This window comes from Perca flavescens, chromosome 16, assembly GCF_004354835.1.
Source record: "Perca flavescens isolate YP-PL-M2 chromosome 16, PFLA_1.0, whole genome shotgun sequence".
NCBI lineage: Eukaryota > Metazoa > Chordata > Actinopteri > Perciformes > Percidae > Perca > Perca flavescens.
Genome location: NC_041346.1, coordinates 23,144,716 through 23,165,899, shown reverse-complemented (window position 1 = coordinate 23,165,899; position 21,184 = coordinate 23,144,716). Strand labels below are relative to the sequence as shown.

Genomic DNA, 21,184 nt, shown 5'->3' with positions numbered 1-21,184 from the left:
ATGTACTCATAGATTTGGAGTTACGTTGCTGGTAACTAGCTTACGTCTCGCTCCGCCCATGCAGGAAGTAGAAAAGAAAACACATACGTCAATGAGAAAGTATAAGGAGGTTGAAGGAAAGGGGGAAGATTCTATATGACTGGAGGACATCTCCGGCTTACTAGTAAGTTACTTTACTTAAAAATAAATAGCAGCAGATAGAAACGAAACATTTAAAAAAACATTTGTAGTGCATCAGATAATAGATGATGGGAATAATCAGGAAGCTTGCCGCTAATATAACGCTAACTCCTCCGAGTTCAATTAGAAACCATCATAAGGTGGGTAACGTTAACATTAACAAGGTCTAAGCTGCACTAGCTACGTTAAAGCGACGTACTCTGGCATACTTACAAATGTGTCTATTTATTTCAGATAACAATGTCACGACGACTTAATGCACGCAGAACTGAAGGTGTCGATAAAAACGTTTGGTAAGTGATATTTGACACAAGAGGACATACAGTACTGTGGGTTTTACTTTTTCTTTTAAAGTTGCATACAAATCTCTGCACAGAGTGTCAGGGTCTAAACTCAGCCCTGTTCCCGTTTTATCACCGCTTTAATGATTGGTGGAGCATGGGGGTGGTAACGTTACCATAGACATAGCTACGTGGTGCAATTATTAACGCATCTGTTGGATAGATCTAGTCTCGAAAACCTGCATGACTTTTTGTTTCTTGTAATTTGACTTTCACTTACTCATTCTGAACAGTTTGCACTAAAGATTTAGATTCAAACAATGATTTCCACAAAAATAAATAATTTATAATTATAATCATTTTCTTATTAACTTGTCTGGACATTAATTGTTAAATATTTATATTTGATAAAATGGTTACAGAGGCTCAAAAGGCAGGGACCATAATATGACTGTTACAGGATATGATTTGTGGTTTTTATATTTATATATATATATATATATATATATATATATATATATATATATATATATATATATATACTATAATTTAGGTACGTGCACTGTCTGATCTGTTTTGCTAGCCTGACAAGCCAGACCCAAATTACATTTGCTGCCGCTAGGGTGCGTCTAGATTTCCAGGCTACTGTTTTGCACCAACAGGGTGGAATTCACACAACTGGCAGCAGACTACAAAGTGGTGAACCTTGGACAAGGATTTCCTGACTTCTCCCCTCCCAAGTTTGTCCAGGAGGCTTTTTGTAAAGCTGTGAGTGGAGGACCCCAAATGCACCAGTATACCCGAGCTTTTGTAAGTGGAAATGTACATTTGGGAACACTTCTGTTTCTGTCAGTCAGAAAACGAAAGTTTAGTTCAGTAGCAGTGTATCAAACAGACACATGTACAAAATGGAACAAACAGCGAAAGTCTTTTTAAGTATTTTCTTTACTTGGAACAAGTTGCAGAACAAATGGTGAGAGCTCCCTTATGTTTACATGTCATATCTTTCCTCAGGGCCATCCTCCTCTTGTAAAAAGTCTGGCTAAATTCTTCAGTAGGATTGTGGGACATGAGATTGATCCTTTTGAAGACGTCCTGGTCACAGTTGGAGCTTATCAGGCTCTCTTCTGTGCATTTCAAGCTCTGATTGATGAAGGGGATGAGGTATGAAAATCAATCCAAGTCAGATCAAGTCCAAATGCTGTACACTGCAGCAATAATAAACAAAGCAGAAAATAGCAAAATAATGTACAAACATTTGAATATTGTGGGCAGGGTCCAAAAGTAACTTTTTTGTCCATCAGCCAAATGGCTAGTGAATGTCACTCCATAATAGAATACCATTGTTTTTTAGCTGGTGAGTGAAACATGGTGAAATTTGTCTTTCAGGTCATAATTGTTGAACCGTTCTTTGACTGCTACCAGCCAATGGTGAAGATGGTTGGAGGGAAGGCAGTTTATGTGCCTCTGAGGCCAGTGAGTGTTTAACATTTTTTTTAAACAATGTTACCTTTGTCTTTGTGTATGTGTACTTTAAAAAAAGTAAATATCAACCTTTATTTTCTTTTGATAAATTCAAGAAAGTTGAGGGCAGTGCTGTCCTGTCAAGTGGAGATTGGGTTCTTTCTGCTGAGGAGCTGGCCAGTAAATTCACTCCACGCACAAAAGCCATTGTTATCAACACTCCCAACAACCCACTGGGTAAGGTAAGGTAATTACCACTCTAGTGTTCCTTTTTTTTAAAGCCAGCTGAATAAAATGTGTTCTTGCACTTAAACACCTGTCACGCATATATGTCCATAACAGGTTTACAAGACTGAAGAGCTCCAAATGATTGCTGATCTGTGTATCAAACATGACGTGCTGTGCATCAGTGATGAGGTGTACGAATGGCTGACTTATGATGGAAACAAGCATGTAAAGATAGGTGAGATAGAGCCAGAGTTCAACAGAATGCACAAAAAAAGTATAAAGCTGCATTATTAATATATTAATTATAGTAATGTATTGACAGCCAGCCTTCCTGGCATGTGGGAACGAACCATCACCATTGGCAGTGGTGGAAAGACCTTCAGTGCTACTGGCTGGAAGGTAATGCTCTGAGATATCTGCGTTTTTCAGTAATGTATTCTTTTTTACTACACATCCTTATAATGACCTGTTTTTTTCTTCTTTTCAGGTTGGCTGGGTCATCAGCTCTGGGCATATCATCAAACACATGAAAACCATCCATCAGAACTGTGTTTACCACTGCCCTACAGCTGCTCAGGTAAACCCACAATAACTTGAGCATTTTAGATACATTTGTAGAAATAAACCATCTCTCAGAAGAGGCCTCACATACTTTGTTCAATTATTTATGACTGATATTGTGATTGCGATATGATTCACGATTTTGGAGGGAATGATCATTTTGGAACATTATTCGCATTTTCATTGAAAATGAAAAGAAATTCAAACGATTATTGTGTGATTTTAGTGAGGATCTGTACCAGGATAGGATTTGTAGGCCTGGACGTCTCTGCAGCACCATAATACATAATTCAGAATGGTTTGACACACACTTTGCCTTTTAAGAAATATTGCGATTTGGATATTGTACAACTCCATATTGTGATTTCGATAAAATTGTAATTAATTGTGCAGCCCTATCACATACTGTAAGAAATGTGGTTCCTCTTCTTGGAATGTATGTGCAATTATGGCCATAGTCCAGGAACTTTTATTTAGAATTTCAGCCTCAATACAAGTGCTTACAAAAATACCAAATGTCTAGAACATTTCCATTGTATGTGATGGTCCGAGCATTTTCAATGAAATTGTTAGAACATGTTTTTTTTTTTTTTAACCTTTTCAAGCTACCTATGTAACACTTTAACGGGGAAATCAAGGTTTAAAGAGGAATTTGAAAAATAATCTTTCTGGATTGATTTTCGAGCAACTTGGCCAACCAACCAGACAATGTTGACGATATCAAATCTACATGTGTCACAATTTTCATTGCTAAGTCGCACCTCTGAAACTAATCTTATATCCCATTTTGGTCTTTTCATCCACTCCTGCTTCACCAGGAGGCAGTAGCTTGTGGATTTGAGAGAGAATACCAGCTGTTTGGGACTCCAGAGAGCTACTTCCAGCAGCTGCCTGCGATGTTGCAGCAGAAGAGGAGGAAGCTGGCCTTGTGTCTGGAGAGTGTGGGTTTGCAGCCCATCATGCCAGAAGGAGGATATTTTATGATCACAGACATCTCCTCTGTCAGTGAGTGAAGAACAAACCCGTGCATCCATCATTGCTAAAAAATACAACCTTCATTTTTTTCAGTTTATTCTTTGATTTGTGCCGTCTAACTTATGTTTACCTCTTTCTTTTTTGACAGAGGTGGACTTAAATGACAAGAGCACTCAGGATGAACCCAATGACTTCAGATTTGTTAAGTGGCTAATTAAAGAGAAGGTAATACTTTATTGCATTGTATTTCAGACGAATAAATGGATTCCCTTTTTAAAGCAATAATACAAAAGATGTAGTTTGTTTTTAAAAGAAAGAAAAAGTGATTGCATTGGTGTTTTTGTGCAGCATTTATATTTTTCTTGTGTATGGTGATGTATTTAGAATATCGTGCTTCTGGTTTTTCTTTTACTATATAGTTTGCCTCTTTTTTTTTTTGCAGGGTTTAGCAACAATCCCTGTCTCTGCCTTCTACAGTCCAGAGCACAGCAAGGAGTTTGACAAATACATCCGATTCTGTTTCGTCAAGGTAAATTCAACGTCAGTAATTGAAATAAATGTAATGCAGGGCGTAATATTAATATTTAAATACTACCGTTAAAATCATCGAGATTCTGGATAGCCTGACTCTGGATGGTAAAACTGAGATTAGCGCTCCTATTCTAGTTCATGTTGTGCTTGTTCAACAGTTGTTTGGTAAATTGCTGATAAACACACTTAGAGAAGATTTGAATAGCTATTTTTTTCTCAATTCTTCTCATTTTCGCACTGGTGGTCCTTTGGGGCTGGCTAAAACCTCATTGGGAGGTGCCAAAAATTCCTATATGCAGGAAAAACCCTGTAATGTGACCGCTGCCTCGCTCTTTGACTTACACTCTCTCTCTTGGTCCAACAGGAGGACTCCACCCTGGATGCAGCAGAGGACGTTTTGATTAAGTGGAGTCGGGGACAGTAACATCACCCACAACTAGAAGCATTAGTCTGCATTAACACCAAATCAGGCGGTGGAGACTGCAGGGGATGCACACAAAAAATGGGTCAAAAAGTAGAAACAGGATAAACTTTTGGAGAAACGCAACTCAACAACATGCTGAGGTGGTCAATCACATAACCGTCGAAGCAGCGATCAGACAAAAACACTATGGAGTGTAACATGCTGTAAAATGCTAGCACTGTGTGAAACAATGATGACACAAATGCCGCCGCACAACCCTGCACTAATGCCCGCAAGACCTGATTTGGTGTGAAAGCAGCCTTACCCGTCCATTCAGACTTCATCAGGCTGCTTAACCCGGCTTGGGTTGCCTCCTCAGTTAAAATGAGCCATATTCAGTGTTTCTGTGTGTGCTTATGTCACAGTGGGGTACTTAAAGACAACGTCCACTTTCATTTTGTCCATATACTGCAATTGTGAAAACACTGAATGTTTCTGTGCAATTTTGTTTTAAGCAGAAAACTCAGATTTTCTTTTTATATATATATATTATAATTATTTCTCACTAATTCTAAAGGATGTATCTTTTATCTTAAATTATGTCCTCCTATTGTATGTCACATTGTATCTGCAGAGATATTTGTCGTAAATCAAAGTTTAATAAAGCTTTTAATAAATCCACGTTCTCTGTTTTAGTGTTTCTCTTCTCTGTTGTATAGCTTCGTTGGCTCATGCCTTGTAAAGGAAAGTGCATATTAAAGTTTGTGGGTGTCCACATAAACACTTTGAGACAGAAGGGACATAAACTTAACAGCAATTTAGATATACAGTCAAGAAGTGTCTTGATTTAAGGTAAATTTGAGATTTAAAGAGTTGCAGTAACCTTAACTGAGTGTTTACCCAAGAAAGGGTTGAATCAAGGGCAGACTTGGTCTGGATGTTTCGCCTCTCATCCAAGGGGCTTTGATTTCTTTCTTGTATGTTGTTTGAGGCCCTGCTAGCACCAAGGGGGATTATAAATGCCGCCGCACAACCCTGCACTAATTGCTGAAACACTAAATAAATAAATATAAATAAAAAATAAGTTAAAACATTGTTTTTTTCTGCAGGGTTCAGCAATGATCCCCATCTCTACATTCTACAGCCCAGAGCACAGAAAGGACTTTGACAAATACAGCCGATCCGATTCTGTTTTGTGTCCATAAATAGTGGAAAACTTTGCCTTTGCAGCCAGACTCCCTTCCACAGAAAGGTTTTTTTAACTTTGCACAAAAAGTAATTTTTGTGTGTAAAAAAACATTTGACTGTACAGTCAAATGTCTAAAGACTAAAGTTACAACAACAATAAAATGTAAATAAATAGATAAATATAAGGCTAACATTACTCCACATTAAAAGCCAAAAAGATAGGTCTTAAATTTCCTTTAAAAATAGGAAATTAAGGTAGAAATGTATGATATACGATATTCAGTTTTTTTTAATGAAGTCTTAATTGATGTAAACAGGGCCCAAAACAAAAAATGTATAGGACATTACCTCTATCTACGTTTATTTTGAAACGCGGATTGCAACCCGGAAGTGTGCTTGATAGTGGGGTCACCTTTGGTTACAGCAAAGAATTTCCGTAGACCGGCTTTGGTTACAGCATAGACAGTATATGGGTTGGTTACAGCAAAGAATTTCTAATAAGGGAAGAAGTTTTTTTTGTATTTTTCTTTTTTATCCAACCTTTATTTAACAAATTCAGGCCATTACAATCTTCGTTTAACAATTAATACATGGAGTACCAAATACAGACTAGGTATCCAACTATAACAAAGAAACAACTGAATTAGGCTATATACACAAAAGACTATAAATATAAATAGAGGTCTAGTCCACAACCAATACTTGTATATGATCTGTAACACATCCCCTGCTTGTTTAGTTGTTATACATTTCAAAGATTTCTTATAAATACGTAACTCAATCATGAACACACAAAATAAAGGTCTCACCTTCAAAAATCTACATTTGTGGATAAACTGTTTAGCTAAAATAATCAAGGTGTTATACATCTGGTCCCTTTTTTTGTCCTCCATTAACACTTCCTATTTAATGTCCCCATAGCTCAAAGACTGTGCTTCTGAATCCTTTTCAGAAATCTAATTTCTGACCAAATTCCAAAAAGATTTAGTTACATTACATTCAAAAAATAAATGTTCTAAGGTTTCCACATCTGAATCACAAAAAGTATAATTATTCTCGTCAATGTTAAATCTTTGTTTAAGAAACCTATTATATGGATATATATCATTCAACACTTTAAAATGAGTTTCTTTTGCTTTCTGTGAAACAGGAAGAGTGAGGTATCTGGTTCTTATTCTCCTTACAATCTCTTCAGGAGACTAAGTAAGTTCTTTCTTTTCAACGGTAAAGGAAATAATACAGATGTAAAGGCACCCTTTATAAATTTGTTTGTGCATGTTGTCACCTTAAAATCCAGTTCCTCAACAAACAGAGAAGGTATATGTGGTACTACTGCATCATACTGCAACATGCCTTTAACCAAATTCACCATTGTCTGTGGAATTGCTTTAATAACTGCTGAATATTGTTTCTTGGTACACCTCACATAAAATGTACTAATGAATTCATCATACTCCAAAAAAAAATCCCATTTAAATCCAGATGTAGAATAGACCAGACACCTCTCTCAACCCAATCACCATAACATAACGATTTCCCTTTGTAAAGGATGCACATCATTTTCCAGTACAAGAGGACCTGCTCATGGAATCTAGACAGCTTGAGAGTTTAGTAACATTAAAACAGACCTCATTATCTGAGAAAAGGTGATGTAGTGACAACCTTAGAAGAAGGGGGTTTAAATGTGATCGACTACGAAGCAATGAACGGAGTGATAAAGCTAAGGGGGCTACAAAAATGTATTCAAGATAGGGATGATTTCTGGTATTACATTCCTTCTAAGATATTTGACAAATGCGGTGTAATAAGGGAAGAAGTTCCACTCTCTCGTTACTTCCGGCTTCTGAACTGGTTGCAGTTCCACCAGAGTTCCATATAGGGGGCAGTCACAGGCCAGTGCAGAATGGATGGTGGTCTATGGAGCTATACCCTTCAAAATCCACTTTTCTCAGGATATAATTTTTTGTCTAGTAATTTGAATGTTGCATTCGAAAGGGGAGGCTAAGAAAATACACACTACTGGGTGTTAGAACATATGTAACACCAACTCAGCTAAATAAATTCAGCCCCAATAATCCCGACACATGCTACCAATGTGGTAGAAAGGGCACATTATATCACTGCCTATGGGACTGCCCACAAATCCAGGCTTTTTGGAGGGAAGTGATGGATATGATTTTACATGTCGCAGGTATAAAGCTATTATTAGACACCAAACTGTGTATCTTTGGCGTCTTTCCCGTAAATCATAATCTCAGCAAGCTAAATAAATCTATGATTACTTTCTGCATCTTACAAGCTAAATATACCATAGCCAAATCTTGGAAATTCACTGTCAAACCATTTGTTTGCAGGACTGTCAGACTGTCTTGCACTGGAAAAGCTCACTTTACATTAAAAGGTAAATATCTCATCTTTGACAATATGTGGAGATCCTTTATGATGTTCTTGGAGGGGAGGAAAGCATTAGAGGCATGCTATCTGTGTGTGTCAACCATCAACAAATGAATATTGCTATGTATTTAATATAGGCTACGTCTGTCTTTGCTTCGTTATATTTGAAGTGCTTTTCTCTTCGGTAGGTTAACATTTGGACCACCAGTGATTCTTAAGGATGATTTATGCTGACTTACTGTACCAAACATCGCTTGTTTCAGCCCTGTCATGTTTGTTTATTTTATTGACGATGAGCCTTACTGTGACAGTTCTGATTTGCACCTGTATTATTTGTTGTAGCGTGATTATTTTCTGAAAAATTAATAAACACACTTGTTGAAGAAAAAAAAAAAAAAAAGAGGTTTGTTAATGTTTTAAAGACCACGCCGAAATATTCACTCTGACATTCTGTTTCCGCTTCGGATGCCATCAAGTGGGATCTCTGGTCGTAATCAGTCCTTCACTGACCAATCAGCATTCATTAGCAGAATGCTAGCATGTTATGGACAACAATGACTCAATCTATAAGAAATCAAAAGGACATAAGTACTCGTTCATTCAACTTTCGACCTATAATCCATGTTGAACTTGCATAAACTACAATCAAATCTGAGATTTCTCAACCACAATCAGGCGAAAGAGACACATTTAAGCCGTTTAGCTCCATAGAGTCCCATTCATTTTGCACTGGACCGCGATCACCCCCAGTGGAACTCTAATGGAACTGCAACCAAATTCGGTACAATGGGGCTTTATATATGTCAATGTTTATATACTGTCTATGGTTGGAGGCTGCGTAGTAACGCTCAGCGCTCGACTTCAGGGTCTCCGTCCAGAGCAACGGGATCTGTTGGTCCATTTTATATTGTTAGCTGATGAGTGTGTGAATTTTGTTTGTTTTTAACATAACGTTACAGCTGATAATATCTTGAATATACTGTCTATTGGTCACCCGTTCTCTTAATACATCTAACTATGGGGTCACCGCATGGATGTATAAAAAAAGAGAACCGTAGAAGGGAAGAAAAACATATTTACATTTTCCATAAATTAAAAAGTTGTAATGGGATAAAATCATAGACTGTTAAATTTACAGTCAATGGATAAAATAACGAGCCAGTAAGAGCCAGTAATGCAGCATAATATGGGATACAAACTTCCCTAAAACCAAAAACCCTAAGAAGAAGAAGAAGAAGAAGACGAAGACGCGACCCGGAAGTAAATAAACTTCACGTGTTGGTTAGTGCCTATGGTTAGTGCCCTAGTGTGTGTAAAAATGTCTACCGGCGTACCAGCGAAAAGACTGAAAATTGTAGCCTCTCAGGTAACGTCAGTGTTAAACTAATGTTTTACATAAAAATGACATTGTGCTTTTCTTCATATTACCTATGATGTAGCTATGTGTTCATTTTTACAGTCTGAGGAGAGGCTGGACTGGAAGAAAAGAAAAGCAGAAAGTGAGTAAACAGCTATCTACATTTAGCGATAGCTAGCTAACCGCTAACAACGTCAACGTTAAATATGTTTGGTTTGACAGACACGTTAGTCGCTAACGTTATAACGCTAAGTTAAAGTGTTTAACATTGTCTTTGTTAGCTGATGAGTGTGTGAATTTTGTTTGTTTTTAACATAACGTTACAGCTGGTAATATCTCAGTATTTCATGGGATCTTTTAGCATGTGTTTAGCCACAGTAATAATGTAGAAATTAATTTATACTTACTATACTAGTGAGTAGTTTCCTGTAATATGTATTACTGCGTTCTACTGTAGCTATATTTTCACCCACGCAGACATCTCCAAGTCCTTCTAGGGCTGCAACTAATGATTATTTTCATTAATTAGCTAATCTGATAACAATTTTCTTGATTAAGCAATTAATGGTTCGGTCTGTAAAATGTCAGATATAATTTCATAAAGCCCAAATTGACGTCTTCCCATAGCTTGTTTTATTGCGGCAACACAGTTTAAAACCCAAAGATATTCAGTTTCCTATCACATAAGATAAAGCAACACATCCTTACAACTGAGAAGCTGCCTGGAACTCATTAATGTTAATTTCTACTCGAAAAATTCCTATTGATTTTCGATTGTAAAAAATAGTTGCAGATAAATTCTCAGTCGATTGACTAACTAATCGACTAAATGTTTCAGCTCTAAATCCTTCAGATGAAATCAGATCTGAGTAGTAAAAATCATGCTATTAAAAACTCAGATGTCACAAGTAGATCTTGCCTCTTTTTAAATTGATGTCTTAGACCATCAATTTAGATTTAATCTCCAGTCTGTCTACATGTCTCATTTTCTTACCAATGTTATTGTTCTTCCTCAATAACAGGAAAGGAGGCTAAGAAGCAAACAAAAGAAGCCAAGCTGATTAAACAGTTAGAAAAGCAGAAACAGCAAGACACCGCAAATGGAGAGAACCTTGAACAAAGCCAAAACAAAAAAGGTAACTTTATTGTTTCATGGATTGCTGTTAGTCCTTCTACTTGTGAACATATTGCTGTAACGTGTCATCTGTACATGTATCTCTTAGGTCGGGCTTACACAGTGAGTGTGGCTCTGCCAGGTTCTGTCCTGGATAACGCTCAGTCCACTGAACTTCGTACGTACCTGGCCGGACAGATTGCCCGAGCCTGTGTCGTGTTCTGTGTCGATGAGATTGTTGTGTTTGATGAACAAGGGGAAGATGTTAAGTAAGTTAACTTATGAGGTGCAATTTATTGGTAAATAAATACTCCCTAAAACACCAGAAAGCTAATATAAACAATTTTGCTTTTTTTTCTGTGTCACACAGGAGCGTTGAAGGAGAATTTAAAGGTGTTGGGAAGAAAGGACATGCTTGTATTCAGCTCGCCAGAATTCTTCAGTACCTGGAGTGTCCACAGTAAGTAGGAACGTATTATGAGATGACTAGTATCGGCCTATTTATCAGATTGTGACTACAGCTTTTCTTCTTCACCAGGTATCTGCGCAAGTGGTTTTTCCCAAAGCATAAAGATTTACAGTATGCAGGTATGCAAGTTCAAAAATTCCTTTTCATACATTCATTTACAGCAGGGCTTTTCATGGTCTGACACTGTGGCTCTCCCACCCAAAAATAAAATTGGTACCTAAATTAAAAGTATGCCAAATTACCTATTAGCAGTTCCTGAAAATGTACCGATTGATGTACAGACAAGTATCACAGTGTCTTTTTTTTCTATAAAGCACAAGTCGCACTGGATCAAAAAATCTGTGCAACATGTCTGTGTGTTTAGATTTGACTGAATTATGACTGAGGAGTGTAAAGTTTGACACAAAATGCAACAATCGGACGCTGAGGGTTTTGTGGGCTCTGTGAGTTGTTTGTCACAACCAGTGCAGTAGCTCCAACTGCTGATGCTGTTAATAAATGTACCAAACTACAGAAACTGTTGACTTTGAAATAAAATGTCGTAGAGGAAAGGTAGAGAGCTAATAGGTAGATTGTATTACCAGTTATAAACAGGCCCTTAAGTTAAGGCAACATAAGACACATTTTCTTTACGGTTATTTTTTCCTACCAGGTTTGCTCAACCCTTTAGACAGTCCTCACCACATGAGGATAGATGATGAATCAGAATACCGGGAAGGAATAGTCCTTGACAGGCCGATCAAACAAGGAAAAGGCTCATTGGTCAACTGTGGAATGAGAAAGGTGAGCATGTCATCATCTCATGTGGACAGTATGATCAAAGATATTGATGGCATTCACAATAGAATACAGACTGTAGGGCTGCAACTAACAAATTAATTCTGATTAAGATAGCAGGTATTCTCTTGATTAATTATATATTATAAATAGTGCTGTCAGTTAAACGCGTTATTAACGGCGTTAACGCAAACCCATTTTAACGGCCTCAATTTTTTTTGGCCTAGAAAACTTTTTAGTTTTTTTCACATGCTGTTGCAACAACTAGTAATGTTAGAAGAACTACAACACACTGGATCTAGCTAAACCGGAAACAAAACGACAGGCACGCTGCACACACCTGTACCAAAGAGTAGTACATACCTGCAAACTAGTCGCTTTTTGGCGAAAAGCGCAGTCTGTACCCATTATTGATCTCCAATTAACATATTTATAAAAAATAAAAAAAACTAACAATTGAGAGGCTGGAACCAGTGAATATTGCCATTTGTGCTTAAAAAAGTGACCCAAACAATAATCATCAATCACAATATTTGCCTGTTATTTTGTCATAGACTGAACTATGTCCATCTGCTCCCACAGGATGTTCGGATTGATAAACAGCTGCAGTCTGGACTTCGAGTCACAGTAAAGCTCAGTAAAACACAGAGTCCAGGTAATCAGGCTGTAACCTGTTTTAATATTTATTTTCCCTGAGAAAAGTTCCCAATGCACTCAAGATTCTGCACATCAGTTTAGTGTACGTATCCTGTTCATCATCCTCAGAGAGCAAAATATGTAAAGGTGCGGTGGTGGCTCCTCATCTGCCCAGGACTGAAGCAGGTCTCTACTGGGGTTACAGTGTTCGCCTGGCATCTTGCCTCAGTAGGTTTTTTTTTTTTTAATGCTCGTGATACACTCAAACATATGCTCCAGATTAATTTGAAACATCTTGAAGGATTAAAAGCCAAATAGTGTTTTCTTTGTGTTTAATAATCTGATAAGAGGCTTGGCCCTGCTGTGAATGCTGTATCCTTATTAATGCAGGCGCAGTTTTCACTGAAAGTCCATATGACGAAGGATACGATCTGACTATTGGTACATCAGAGAGAGGCAGCAGCGTGGACCAAACAACACTGTCACCATTCAAGTACGTTTAGAGCCAATAAGATGGGAGGAGAAGTCAGAGAACTTTTAAATTAGCCATGCTAGCAGCACAACATGGCATGTTGGTCTGTTGATCTGTCCACGTTGGTCCAGATTGCAGTAGCTCAACTGTTGGATGGATTGCCATGAAATTTGGTGCAAACATTCAGGTCCCCCCTCAAGATGACGACTTTGGTAATCCCTTTTACTTTAGCGCCATCGTAAAATCAACATGTTTATTTGTCCAGTACTTTGGTTTATGACCAAATGCTGCAAAACTAAAAAGCACCATCAGTATCAGCTGTACTTTGTGTTTAGTGCCAATTAGCAAATGTTAGCATGCTAACATATTAAACTAGGATGTTGAACATTATACCTGCTAAACATCAGCATGTCATTGGGAGCATGTTGGCAAGCTGACCATTAGGATTTACCTCAAAGCTCACGGAGCTGCTAGCATGGATGTAAATGCTTGTTATACCATTACTGGTATTTTATCATTTTGTTTTATTAATGTAAACTTGACTCTTTTCCACTTTTTAGGCATCTTTTGGTAGTTTTTGGAGGTCTTCAGGGATTGGAGGCCAGTGTAGATACTGACCAAAACCTGGAAGTAACTGATCCCAGTGTTTTGTTTGACCTTTACCTCAACACGTGCCCCGATCAGGGCAGCAGGACCATTCGCACAGAGGTGAGGGCTTATTCTAGGACAGATTTGCTGAATCGCTGAACTTTGTGTGGCAAGAACTATGTATACTCTTTGTATAAGTAAATGACTTACAGTCTAAAGGAAATTTGGATTCAACTTGCATTTGTGTTCACCATTGAGTTAATTACGTTTTTCCTATTTTCTTTTCAACAGGAGGCCATCTTAGTTTCCATGGCGGGGCTGAGACCGAAGATCACAGCTGCCTTTAGAGTTGTCTCCAATGGTTCATGAAAGAATTAGTGTTGGAAAGTAAACACGTTTTTTAATCTTACCGGTATTCTCTGCATTTCTTATTCTTGAAACGGCTATTATCTCAAACATCACATCCGTGCATTGTGTGTTAGATACCTTTTGGGTTATTTGGTCTTCATTCTGTCTGTCTTTGTAAATGGCTAAACAAATTGTACATATTTAAATACAAATACTATCCAGGCTTAAATTGACTCGTATTGTATTTTTCAAATCATACATATAATATGTATCCAACACATGCTTGCTTTTGTACAAGACTACAGGCCTCTGCAACTCTCAAATTGTGTTACAGATTCAATCACTTCCCAGTTGCCATGCATGCATCTGCCCCTTTATATTTTCATCATCCAGACAAAGCCAGGGACAGATTTCATTTTAATGACAGGTTCATATGGACTTGCAGTATTCTTCTGGGCTAGTTGTGACCACTGTGTGTTTGTGGCTGGACCTAATATACACTCACTTTCCAGATTATGAACAGTCCTGCAATAAATATCTCATGAATAAATATAGATATCTATCTCAATATTTGTGAAAAGTTGGTAAAGTAGCACAACAGTCGATGCGGTTCATGTTTTTTTCTATTCATTATTGAATAGGAAGGTTTCAAAGAAGTAAGAGATACAGGCTTCTGATCACAGCTAATCGAGCACGTTGCGTGCCTCTCCTGAATATGAATATTCTTACAATGTTTACAGATTAGTTACTTGCAAAAGGCAACATTGTTTAAGAAACTGCATCCTCTGTTTCACATTTAGTTTTAAAGTTACAATTTCAATTGAATCGTGCAGTCCTAAGAGCAACATACTGATACATAACAACCATAATGCATTTTGTGGATTATTTTAATTTAAGATGCATGCACTGGAATGCCACAGAGGTAAAATGGTTTTAAGTTCACGAGGCAACGGTTTGTTTAAAGTCTAATTTTCATGAAAACATTCAAATCAACATCTAGTACAGCAAAAATGTTACAATGAACAACTAATACCTCCAAATTGAGGGTGTAACAAATTGAGATTTGAAATAGTATTCTGTATAATGTGGCAATTAGTATCTAGAATAAATATGATGCTGCAGAATTTCAGCCATCGGATTGTCTTAGGTGTGTTAGGTTAACAGATTAATTGTCCCCATTTAATCACTAAAAGGTATCTGTAGAACTAAGTTTGCCTTCTAGGGATCAATAAAGCAATATCTTATAAGCCAGCAGTTGTCTAGGATTCAGATATTTCCTGATTTTAATCCCATCTTTGCCAATTTAAGACTTATTTGTTTTTGTATGGTATGTAGAAATGTTTATATTACTCAATCTAAGATAATGATGGATTTGGTATGAGTTCAGGAACTGGTACTGTATCCAGCCACATTGCTCACTGCTTCAGAGGGCTCCAATGTACATGTAGATTGAATTAGTGATCTGCTATTCTAGTATAAACTCTGTATGACAGATGGCTAATTGAAAGCTAATCTAGTGTTTAGGCCACTTGCCTGCTGATATAACCCCCCCCTCTCAACATTGGAAACATAAGTGCATTTTCAAGATGTAATAACAAAAATATAAACATGTAAAAATTCATCTTTAAATTCAGTTCCTTTTCTATTTACAAAAAAAAGTTTTAATGGCCGCCACATGTCACTGTGGAATATACACAATATAGTATTTCCCCTCCAAACGGGAGATCCTGCACTCTTCTCCTCAGTCTTTTGTCCAAAAGCTTTTTCATCCTTGGGCAGTTTCCTGAAAATAACACGTACTCATCACGTGGCTTTTTGAAGGCTCATTTGGGGAAGTCGGCCCATAGCGCTCATTCCCATTCAGCCTCTGAGTGTGGATAGATCTCTTAGTGGCTTTCACAAAAGTCTACAACCATTTAGGATGAGTGAAGGTGATGTTGTACTGCTTTGCCCAGCGTGCAAACACTTGTTTCTCTGTGATAAAGCGATGGTGGCCCCCTCTTCTGCCGCCCTCATTCTGTAGATAGGTTACACATTCATCAGGCCCCCTGGGCTTGTAGTAGTGGTAGGGAATCTTCTTGGATCCAGGTTTGGATTTTCTAGAAAAGGAGGAGTTTATTTCTTAGTTAAGTTTATTTGTGATAAGTAATAATGAGGCAACTAAGGGGTTAATAGTGATTTGAAGATTCTACATGGGTTGATGAGTGCCATTATTATACTCACCCACAGTGATTGGGTGGAACCATCCCATATACTTTGATATTATCACATATCTCAATGGCTATGACCATGGTGAACCAGCCTGTGCTCAACCATGAGTGAGATTTTTGTCTGAGCAGAAAACAACATAACAAATGGGAAAACAGAGTTTGTGAAAGTGACATTTACCCAATATGGGGCTGATACAAAACAAATTAGGATTCACATTACACTAGCTCCCTAAATACTCACCTATCTCGCCCCGTCTCCCTGTGAAACAGACTGTCAAATCTGCGCATCTTGTTGGCTGTAATACTGAAACAAGACAAGTTGCTGTAGGTCATGCTGACTCTCTGGAGCAACCTGTACAAGGTTCCTTTGGCCTCCTTCCCAATCTTGCTTGGGGGTCCCCAGAAGATGATCACAGGGTTGCTGTCTGGCCTCTGTAGCAGCTCTTTAGGCTTCCGGACAACCCTGAACACACTGGAGTGGGCTACGACCCTCAGAGAGGTCTGGTTCCCTACGTCGGTCTCGTACCCCAACGTGGGCGCGTCGTTCATACGAATCACGCACTCCGAGCGGTCGATCTCCTCCCCTGCTCGACTACCCAGGACGTGGCTGGAACTCGTCACCAGCGCACAGTTACGACAGTGTAGGTTCATACTCTGAAATTAATACAAAACACCATTACCCTTACTTTGCATTTCTTTTCCAACAAGCTCAATTTTGATTCAATGTTTTTCATCGCTGAATTAAGAAGTTGAGTTAACAGAGCTTGCTAAAAACCAGTGAACACTACTGCGTGGCTGTATACTCTCGAGTAGTGGAGTTAACAGAGCTTGAAAGCAATACACTCATGGAAACAAGCTCACACTGCTGGGAATACAGAGGAAGTTTAGATTGCTGCTCTCCTAGCTTATTTTTTCATTTACAAGTTTAGGGCTCGTCCCTTGTTGCAATCATTTATCCTTTCAGTTTAAGCTCACGTATAATGACTGATATTATAAAGACAAGCAGAAACCGTCAGAAAGAAAAAAACAACGCTGAGAAACCGAACAGGAAGGTGTTATCTGGCTCATTTGGAGGGAAATCTCACAAAACGGTTCACCTACATTCTCCCGGTGTTTGCTTTCTGACTCATCTCTCAGTTTATTCTTTATTTTAAAGTGCTCATATTATGCTCATTTTCAGGTGAATAATTGTATTTAGAGGTTATATCAAAATAGGTTTACATGGTTTCATTTATTTTTTTTTTTTTAAACACATTTTTGTTGTACTGCACATTGCTGCAGCTCCTCTTTTCACCCTGTGTGTTGAGCTCCCCGTTTTAGCTACAGTGGGACACATCTCACTTCTGTACCATTTTGTTGGGAGTCGCACATGCGCTGTACCTAGGTAAGCACTGCTAGCTGTCAGAAGCAGAGTATGAGGGAGTGCCACGCTAGCAGCTAGGCAAGCATTATAACGTGTGTTACAATGTGACGCACGTTTTTCACGGAAGTAAAGAGCAGTTTGTGAACAGTGTTTTCTGTTGGAGATGGTAAGTCCCTTTTGGGGGGACTTTGGGCTTTTTCACTTTGTAAACCTATTACATGCACAAAAAACATATAGAACACAATAAAAGGAAAGGGAAAGAGACAAAAAGCACAATATGAGCACTTTAAATAATCACCTGATAATGTCTTGCATAAGCTGCAAAAGCCTAGTGTGATGTGGAGGTCCATGCCTATAGCCTTTCACTGATAGCAATAAGTATTTTTCTAATTGTGTACCACTTCCTTTGGGTTGTTCCCATCATTGACTTCCTGTTCATGTAGAGTATTGAAGTTAAATTTGCTCAGTGCAGCAGTAACATTTCACTTATTATGCTGCATTCTTCACAACATCCTTCACTATTGTTTATACAGCAACAACTCTAATAGCATGTAAGCTCGAATCAAAATCAGTCCTTAATTGACAGAAACCTTGTCTCACACACATTGACATACTGCATCTAAACGTACGTGGATTTACACATCAAAACACATTTCTGTGTTTGTTACCAAGCTATGAAGTACCTTGTTCCCATGAAATGGCACATAACCGTCTTTCCCGGACCACTTCTTCAGATCTGTGGCCTTGACAGAATAATGTGTAGCCACACGAAAGGGAGCATAAATAGTATCGTTGACATTGTTGGAGCCATACAGGATGAGGAGTGTCATCAGGACGAAGATGGCTGTAAAGATCACCAGCCTGTGGCTCTGTTGTACCTGCAGTGTAAACAACAGTGGTGAACTATGCACATTTACTCCATTACTTGTACTTTATTACAATTTTGTGCCCCTTTACTATTTACTACATTTTAGATGGAAATATTGTATGTTTTACTCCACAACTTAACAGCTGTAGTTACTTAACAAATTTAGATTTTACATCCAAAACCTATGAGGAGCTTATAAAATATTGTGCATTTTTGTAGACTAAAAAAATGTAAAACTTAAAGCTAAAAATTAGAGCTTTTCAGGCAACAATGTCAAACCCTTCATGGTTTCAGCTTCTTCCTTTCAGCATTTACTTGGCATAAATTCTCCATCCCTGCATAAGCTATAACCAGACCCTTCTTGCTATGATGCAACAGTGCTAACCACTGCACCACTATGTCACCCAGGCTGAAACAAGAGGTCACTTTGGGCACTTTGGGTAATTGTGGTAGGCTTTTCTGACATTTTACAAACCAATCAGTTGAGAAAATATTCAGCAGATTAATCAATAACGTAAATAATCATTGGTTGCAGCTCTATTAAAAAATAAATTAAAAATAAATTTAAAAAAAAGTCAAAAGCTCAACCACAACAGTAAAATGCTGCTTCAACATTAAGGCATGAGTAATCATAAGTAACGTTTTAAATGCAGGACTAGTGTGTTTACAGTGTGATATTAGTAATTTTATATAAATGAAGGATTAGAATGCTTCCTCCAACACTTCTAAACAAAATGGTTTAGAATGATAACTGCAATGATAACTACTCTTTGCCCTGGCTGATAATGATGATTGTGATGGCCTAGGCCACACAGGTTAAAACAGCCAGCACTGGTAATATGGTACACAATTTCACTCCATGCTGTTTAGTACATATTAATTTATTGTGCACAATGTGCAGTCAGTCACACCCCAAACAATTCAGGCATCAAAACTAGGGTTGGGTATCGTTTGTTTTTTTTTCGATTCCGGTGCTAAATCGATACTTTTAAAACGGTGCCGTGCCTAAACGGTAAACCGGTACTTTTTAATAAAGTTAAAAAAAAAAAAAAAAAAAAAAAACAACAGTCAGTGACTTGTTTATTGCTAAGGCCATGGTCAAAATTAAAGATTTAATAATAACGTAATAACTATAACAATAACTTATTTCACCAGTAAATTGCTGTTGAATCCCAGATGGGAAAAGGGTATTTTACAATTACTGTCAATGCACCACGAGGCTACCAGTTTTAAGTGAATCGGTGTTGTTTAATTCCGACAATGGCAGCTGCAAGTGAACGCACCGTCTGTGTTGTTTAATTCCGACCATATAAACATACTGTATATCTATGAATTGCGACATCCCGCTGTAGAAGTCCTCCACAGTGAAATACAGTCACACTTTACACTGTTTAACGTTAGCTGTCAGCATTTTAACCGTGATTAATCCAGCTGCTAGCTAAAGGTAGGCTAACGTTACATGCTGTCAGGTGTAGTGTAAAGTCAGGCACCGAAATGAGGCACCGAAACTTTCGTTCTTATTCGGTCTCGTTACTACCGTTTACGTCGGCACCGGTTCCCTATTGGCACCGAGTTTCGGTAGCCAACCCTAATCAAAACAAACCCATTAAACTATTTGGTTAATTCATAATCCACGTTATTATCTTTAGCTTTACATGGTTTAAATAGAGTGCACTCTTTTCTACATTGTAAAGTTTTCTGTTATATTAATAATTATTTTCTGTCTTTGTTACCATGGTGGTGGTGAGTTCCATCCCAGTGCAGAAAGCACGGTCAAAGGTGAAGGACTGTTATATGGCCTGCCAATTGGGCCGTACAATCGGCTACCATGCTGGAGGGGGGATTTAGGTTTGGGTTGGGTTCATTTGTATTAGTTGCAATTATGTCCATTTTGGTTTCCCCCGTGTGTGTAAATTGGTTTGGCCAAGTAGGTATATATGTCCACTTTTGTCTCACTCAGGGAGGTCAGTTTGTTTAGTTCATATCTTGTTTTGTTGTTGCTATTTTTGGGGTAAGTTATATTGTATTGACTTCTCTTCTAGGCCTAGTTATTGAGTTTCTATTGTTTTTTGCATTTTTTGGGGGTAAATAAAAACCCACTTTTCAACAAACTCCTGTTTTCCTCATTGCTTTGGTCTGCTTGGTCGTATTAACAGGAAGTGGAAGGCAGGACTTAAGTTGTTTGTTTTGGTCGAAGCCTAGCTACTGTCTTGAGCAACCAAAGCTAGAAGTACACATTGGGTTATGAAAACATTACACCTAATCAGTTTAAAACTCTGACCCTCCACTCGCCTTGTCTGGAACCTGTATGGTAGCTAGATCAGTGGCTTTCCTTTTCTTAATTTGTCCCTGAGGGCCGGTGGGATTAGATTTTTTTTGGTCCCACTCCGCCCTTGGTCTCTGACAATGATAATACTGATGATGATGAAGGGCAAGAGGTCTGAGTGCCACACCCTCCTGTTGTTTTTTTTTTTTCCTTCTTACCTTGCCAGTGAGATTTAACCCCATGCTGTCTGATGATCAGGCTGTGTACCAGCACACTGGCTTTGACAGTCTGTCATCATATCTGACCGGAAGAGACAAAAATACAAAGACTGAAATCCATGAATGCAAATGTTATGACACCGTTAATATCAACTATTTAGCTAAATGTTATTTTACACGTCAGTGTCACAGCGATGTTTCAACAAAACGTACTGTATATGTTTATTTGCTTAATATATAACGATATATTAATTGTAGTGTCATAGCCTAGCCAGTTATATCTTTTAGCTCAT

At 38.0% G+C, this 21,184-nt stretch overlaps 3 protein-coding genes across 6 annotated transcripts in view; 2 read left to right on the top strand and 1 right to left on the bottom strand.

The window, feature by feature from the left end:
- The first annotated feature begins 39 nt into the window (after positions 1–39).
- On the top strand, positions 40–4,723 carry kyat1 (kynurenine aminotransferase 1). Of its 2 annotated transcripts, none has more exons than XM_028601479.1 (13): positions 40–163; positions 415–473; positions 1,124–1,271; positions 1,476–1,625; positions 1,851–1,937; positions 2,042–2,167; positions 2,268–2,388; positions 2,476–2,552; positions 2,641–2,730; positions 3,533–3,719; positions 3,838–3,914; positions 4,132–4,218; positions 4,585–4,723. In XM_028601479.1, exons 2-13 carry the CDS (start codon positions 421–423, stop codon positions 4,642–4,644), a joined length of 1,263 nt encoding a protein of 420 aa, XP_028457280.1. In that variant the 5' UTR covers positions 40–163; positions 415–420; the 3' UTR covers positions 4,645–4,723. The 2 variants fall into 2 exon arrangements, with proteins under 2 accessions (XP_028457280.1, XP_028457279.1); XM_028601478.1 differs by lacking the exon at positions 40–163 and adding an exon at positions 170–320.
- A 4,699-nt stretch (positions 4,724–9,422) lies between these two features.
- spout1 (SPOUT domain containing methyltransferase 1) lies at positions 9,423–14,195 on the top strand. Its single transcript, XM_028600999.1, has 12 exons — positions 9,423–9,571; positions 9,665–9,704; positions 10,585–10,698; positions 10,786–10,945; positions 11,047–11,136; positions 11,215–11,264; positions 11,798–11,928; positions 12,505–12,577; positions 12,688–12,786; positions 12,949–13,051; positions 13,591–13,738; positions 13,910–14,195. The coding sequence occupies exons 1-12, from the start codon at positions 9,497–9,499 to the stop codon at positions 13,985–13,987; spliced, it is 1,161 nt and encodes a 386-aa protein (XP_028456800.1). The 5' UTR covers positions 9,423–9,496; the 3' UTR covers positions 13,988–14,195.
- A 171-nt stretch (positions 14,196–14,366) lies between these two features.
- st6galnac6 (ST6 (alpha-N-acetyl-neuraminyl-2,3-beta-galactosyl-1,3)-N-acetylgalactosaminide alpha-2,6-sialyltransferase 6) overlaps positions 14,367–21,184 on the bottom strand; it is a 7,140-nt gene continuing 322 nt past the window's right edge. For 2 of the 3 annotated variants that reach the window (XM_028601001.1, XM_028601002.1), the window contains exons 2-6: positions 20,892–20,973; positions 18,223–18,417; positions 16,418–16,830; positions 16,190–16,297; positions 14,367–16,065 (exon numbers count right to left, since the gene is read on the bottom strand). In XM_028601001.1, coding sequence (XP_028456802.1) covers positions 15,873–16,065; positions 16,190–16,297; positions 16,418–16,830; positions 18,223–18,417; positions 20,892–20,915 — 933 coding nt within the window. In that variant the 5' untranslated portion in view covers positions 20,916–20,973 and the 3' untranslated portion in view covers positions 14,367–15,872. Of the gene's footprint in view, positions 16,066–16,189; positions 16,298–16,417; positions 16,831–18,222; positions 18,418–20,140; positions 20,224–20,891; positions 20,974–21,184 lie in introns of those variants that run through there. The other variant, XM_028601003.1, reaches the window with a different exon arrangement.